This window comes from Octopus bimaculoides, chromosome 14 (assembly GCF_001194135.2).
Source record: "Octopus bimaculoides isolate UCB-OBI-ISO-001 chromosome 14, ASM119413v2, whole genome shotgun sequence".
Taxonomy (NCBI): Eukaryota; Metazoa; Mollusca; class Cephalopoda; order Octopoda; family Octopodidae; genus Octopus; species Octopus bimaculoides.
Window position 1 is genome coordinate 21,194,287 of NC_068994.1, and position 5,133 is coordinate 21,199,419.

At 38.7% G+C, this 5,133-nt stretch overlaps 1 protein-coding gene across 6 annotated transcripts in view; it reads right to left on the minus strand.

Annotated features, from left to right (window-relative positions):
* LOC106876127 (transmembrane protein 230) overlaps positions 1-5,133 on the minus strand; it is a 39,872-nt gene that overhangs the window by 18,688 nt on the left and 16,051 nt on the right. The window contains exon 1 of one of the 6 annotated variants that reach the window (XM_014924543.2): positions 1,194-1,351. The exons of the other annotated variants lie outside the window; for them this stretch is intronic. Coding sequence (XP_014780029.1) covers positions 1,194-1,235 — 42 coding nt within the window. The 5' untranslated portion in view covers positions 1,236-1,351. Of the gene's footprint in view, positions 1-1,193; positions 1,352-5,133 lie in introns of those variants that run through there. 6 annotated transcript variants of the gene reach the window in all.

The window sequence follows — 5,133 nt, forward strand, 5'->3', positions numbered from 1 at the left end:
TCCCCGTAACTTAGCGGTTCGGCAAAGAGACTGATAGAATAAGAACTAGGTTTATAAAGAATAAGTCCTGGGGTCGATTTGCTCGACTAAACGCGGTGCTCCAGCATGGCCGCAGTCAAATGACTGAAACAAGTAAAAGAGAGTAAAGAGTAGTTAAAACAAACATGAGGGAACAAGAACACTATCTCTCATTCCTTGCTAAAGAAAGGTGGTAGAGAATCTTCACAATGGAACTGGACCACATCCACACTGAGTGTATGCTTGATAATAACCATTCATCATAATTCCACAAGTCAGCAATTTGTGAATCTTAGACACAATACTAGTTTTAAACCTTAATTATTATTAGAAATTACAGTAGTTACAAACAGAAACAAAGCTTTCCAGATGGTTTCCTCCTAGTTTATGTGAAAATGTACATTATCACATCTTCAAATATATATCATCTTTGCATCTGCTTTCCATGGTGGCATGGGTTGGACATTCTGACAGAATACTTAAGATGAAAGGACCACATCATGCTCCGGTGTTTCAGTTTTGACTTGGCCCTTCTTAATGCCAATGCATTTTTCCTAGCACCAGCACTAATGAGTTTGTCTTGTAATTGACAAGAGTAAAGAGTGAGAGGGGGAATAGGAGATGGTGTGGTCACTTTATGCCAGGTATTGAGAGGTTAAAGAATATTGGGAGGAACAAAAACAGGTTTATTATTGTAGAGGAGATTTGCAGTTGCCTCACATGGGTTGGTGGAGCAGATGGAGGGGGTACTTAAAAAGAGGTCGATATGGTGGAGGTAAAGCACTAGAACATGATCTCAAAGCAAAGAAACAGTAACAGTAACACTCACATACACGCAAACATGACAGGCTTTTTTCAGTTTTCATCTATCAAATACAATTAGAAAACTTTGGTCAGCCCAGAGCTAGAATTATAAGACACTTGCCCAAGGTATCACACAGTGGGACTGAACCTGAAACCATGTGATTGGGAAGCAAACTTCTTACCACATAGCCATGCCTGGGACATAACAAGTAATAAATTCTAAATAATGGACACGTTTAAAAATTGAACAAATAGTCTGAAACCAGAATGTGTTAAAAGAAAAAATGATATGTAAAGGAAGAAAGAAAAAAATAGAAAGCAATCATACACATGAGCACATATTCGATTTTGAAAAGTGAGGTAAAACTGACCTGAAATTTTAGTAGATAGTCAGATTTGTTCTTTTTGGTCATTTTGCAGTGAATTTACTGATAAAACCATACAAACTCAGGTTGAGTGGTTTTGTGTTTGATTTTGTTTTCTTCTCTACACCTAATTAAATATCAGGTGTTACATGCACACACACACACACAAGAGGGAGAAAGAGTCGGTGAAAGAGACAGGAAGTATTCGCCAGGCAAGTTAACTTGACATATGCATATGTAAATGAATACAAGGGTGGGATCAAATGAAAGGGGGGAAGACTGGCTGTATCAACAGTGAAGATATTTTAATGTTGTAGCATTAAGTAAGTGGCTACTATAAGAGAAAGCCAAGCTATTAATATAGATACAACTGATTACAATGTTGTTGGGTATGAAAAAAGAGTGAGTGAGAGAGATTAAGGGATAAGTAAGATCCTGAAAGAAGAGATAAGAGAAGGAGAAATAGATACAGAGAGAGCAAGATAGTAAAATACAGACAGATGAGAGTATATATATCTATAAGTGCCTACATACTAGAAGAGAGATGAAAACCAGTCCTACAATTTAGACTACAAAAGTTTTGGTTTTGTTTTTGATTGCTGGAACAGTCTGTCAAATGAATGTGGGAACTAGCAAATCTGATGCAGTAAGCCAAGAAATTTGAATTAAGATTACACCAACTTTAGGGATGAGAGTAACCATTATTTAAATGGATAATTCTTAAGGAAAGAAACAACCACCAAATTATAATTAAATTAAATATGAAATGTAATAAAGAGTGAGTCTGATCTAGCAGTATTGCACCAACTCCAGACATGTTTCAGTCTTATTAAATCTCCTCAGCAAAACATTGTTTAAATGTTCCTGTAGATATTAAACAGGAGTGGCTGTGTGGTAAGTAGCTTGCTTACCAACCACATGGTTCCAGGTTCAGTCCCACTGCATGGCACCTTGGGCAAGTGTCTTCTACTATAGCTTCGGGCCAACCAAAGCCTTGTTAATGGATTTGGTAGACGGAAACTGAAAGAAGCCTATCGTATATATATGTATATATGCGTGTGTGTATGTTTGTGTGTCTGTGTTTTTTCCCTCCCAACCATCGCTTGACAACCAATGCTGGTGTGTTTACATCCCTGTAACTTAGCGGTTCGGCAAAAGAGACCGATAGAATAAGTACTAGGCTTACAAAGAATAAGTCCTGGTATCGATTTGTTTGACTAAAAGCTGTGCTCCAGCATGGCTGCAGTCAAATGACTAAAACAAATAAAAGAATAACTAAAGAAGTATACAAGATTTTTATGAATGAACACAGAGTGGTGTATAGTAAAAGAATGATTACAAGTAGGTGGTAGGTAAATACCCAAGTAATAATTTATTACAAATAGTAACTTACAATACTGAAATCACTATTTGATTCCCCTCAAGCAATTTTTGAAATTTGTTTACAATCCCTATCTGAAAGAAAAAAGGAATAGTTTGTACAGCGTGGGGAGCATGTTTTGGATTGAAAGGGTGAAGATGTGTGAAATTGTTATGGTTGCCATAAAATGTCATTTTAGAGATCCATGTAATAAACTAAAAAATATGGGTTAATGGAGTTTCAAAGAGCAGCAGTTTACAGAACAAAATACTATTGTTTAGTTCCAAGACAGCCCCGATCAACCAGAACAATGATCATAAGCATTCCAACCCTGATATAATTTAAGCAGGATGATTCCTTTTTTAAGACAGTAAAGTGTGATTTTTATGGAGATTTGGATGCTATTTCCAGGAGGTCCAGTGACCACAGAGAGGCTCCCTTGTTGGTTTGCATGTAATGTTTTGTACAGGGTTTAGAAAGACAATTTAGATGGTAGTAGGGTGTTCTACAATGCAAAGTGTGTAATAGCAGCTGTAGAAGAGGCTCAGACTAAACACTAAATAATAGGGGGCAACAGGTTGAATAAAGGTTTTCAGTATGGCTTTTGAGAAAGATTATTGAAGACTGAGAAATCTTAGTATACAAAAGTCACTGGATAGTTAGAAATAAACAAAAAAAAAAAAGTAAGTCTTTGGTGTATCTTTGAATTTACAACTTCCCAAGGCACACATTTTTCTTCATACATTATCTATACAATGACCATGTTTCTATTCAATATTTAGAAATACATTATCTATACAATGACCATATTTAGAAATACATTCTTTGAAGAAACCTAGCCTAATCTTAAAAATCAAATTGTGTGTGTGTGTGTACGTGTGCGCGCGTGTGTGCATGCACACGTATGCTCTTACTCTAGCCCGTTTCTCATTGTTCATTGACAGAAACCAGATCTGAAACTGTTTCTAAGAATAACTTGACACTGAAAATCATAAAATATTCCAAATCTTTTATCTCTTAGTTGTTTCAGTCATCAGACTGTGGTCATACTGGGGCACCAACTTTGAAGAATTTTAGTCAAATGAATCAGCCTCAGTACTTATTTTTATTTTAAGTCTGGTACTTATTCGATCAGGGATGTAAACACACCAATGCCGGTTGACAAGCAGTGGTGGGGGACAAAGACAGCTACACAGAACACACACAGGCACAACAGGCTTCTTTCAGTTTTTGTCTACCAAATTCACTCACAAAGCTTTGGTCAGCCCAAGGCTATAGTATAAGTGGAACTGAACCTGGAACCATATGAGTTAAACTTTAAAGAGTCTTAACATGGAACTATGGTTTGTAAAGTTATGCTGGCTCTTGACTTAAAACTGAGGGTATACATACATGATACATGTAAAACTGAGATGCTGACTGAATTATGTGGTAAGATGTTTTCTAATTAAAAACATTTTTCAAAATATTTCCCTTACTTAACAGAAGTAATCAAACCAAGTCAGTAGCGGGGGTGGGTGCTCTGAAAGTGTAGCTACTAGAATAAGAATAGCCTGGGCAAAGTTCAGAGAGCTCCTAACTCTGCTGTTAACAAAGGGTCTCTCGCTCAGAGTAAAAGGTAGACTGTATGGCACATGTGTGCGAACTGCCATGCTACATGGCAGTGAAACATGTGCCGTGACTGCTGAAGACATGCATAAACTTGCAAGGAATGAAGCCAGTATGCTCCGCTGGATATGTAATGTCAGTGTGCATACACGACAGAGTGAAAGCGCCCTGAGAGTAAAGTTGGATTTAAGAAGCATCAGATGTGGTGTGCAAGAGAGACGACTGCGCTGGTATGGTCATGTGTTGCGAATGAATGAGGATAGCTGTGTGAAAAAGTGACATACCCTAGCAGTTGAGGGAACCTGTGGAAGAGGTAGACCCAGGAAAACTTAGGATGAGGTGGTGAAGCACGACCTTCAAAAATTGGGCCTTACTGAGGCAATGACTAGTGACTGGGACCTTTGGAGATATGCTGTGCTTGAGAAAACCTGACAAGCCAAGTGAGACCATAGCCCATGGTCTATGCCAGTGGGTGTAACCAGCCCATGTGAAGACCTATTGAGACAAGTGAAATCAAAATCAAAATTGCTGACGTGGCCAATGATGGTACCGCTTGATTGGCACTCGTGCCAGTGGAATGTTAATAGCACATCCAAATGTGGGGTGTAACCGGCCCACTTATGAGTACCCCTCATTCATTGGACAATGAACTTTGCTTGCGAAGACCTAATGAGGCAAGTGCAAACAAATCAAAATCGCTGACATGGCCGATGACAGTACTGCCTGATTGGTGCCAGTAGAACATTAAAAGCACAACGGATTGGCTCCTGTGCTGGTGACATGTGAAAAGCACCATTCAAGTATGATTGTTGCCAGCATCACCTTACCGGCATATGTACCGGTGGCATGTGAAAAACAACATTCGAGTGTGGTCATTGCCAGTGCTGCCGGACTGGCTCCTGTGCAGGTAGCACATAAAAACACCTTTTGAGCATGAGCGTATTCGTTGCCAGAACCGCCTGACTGGCACGTAAAAAG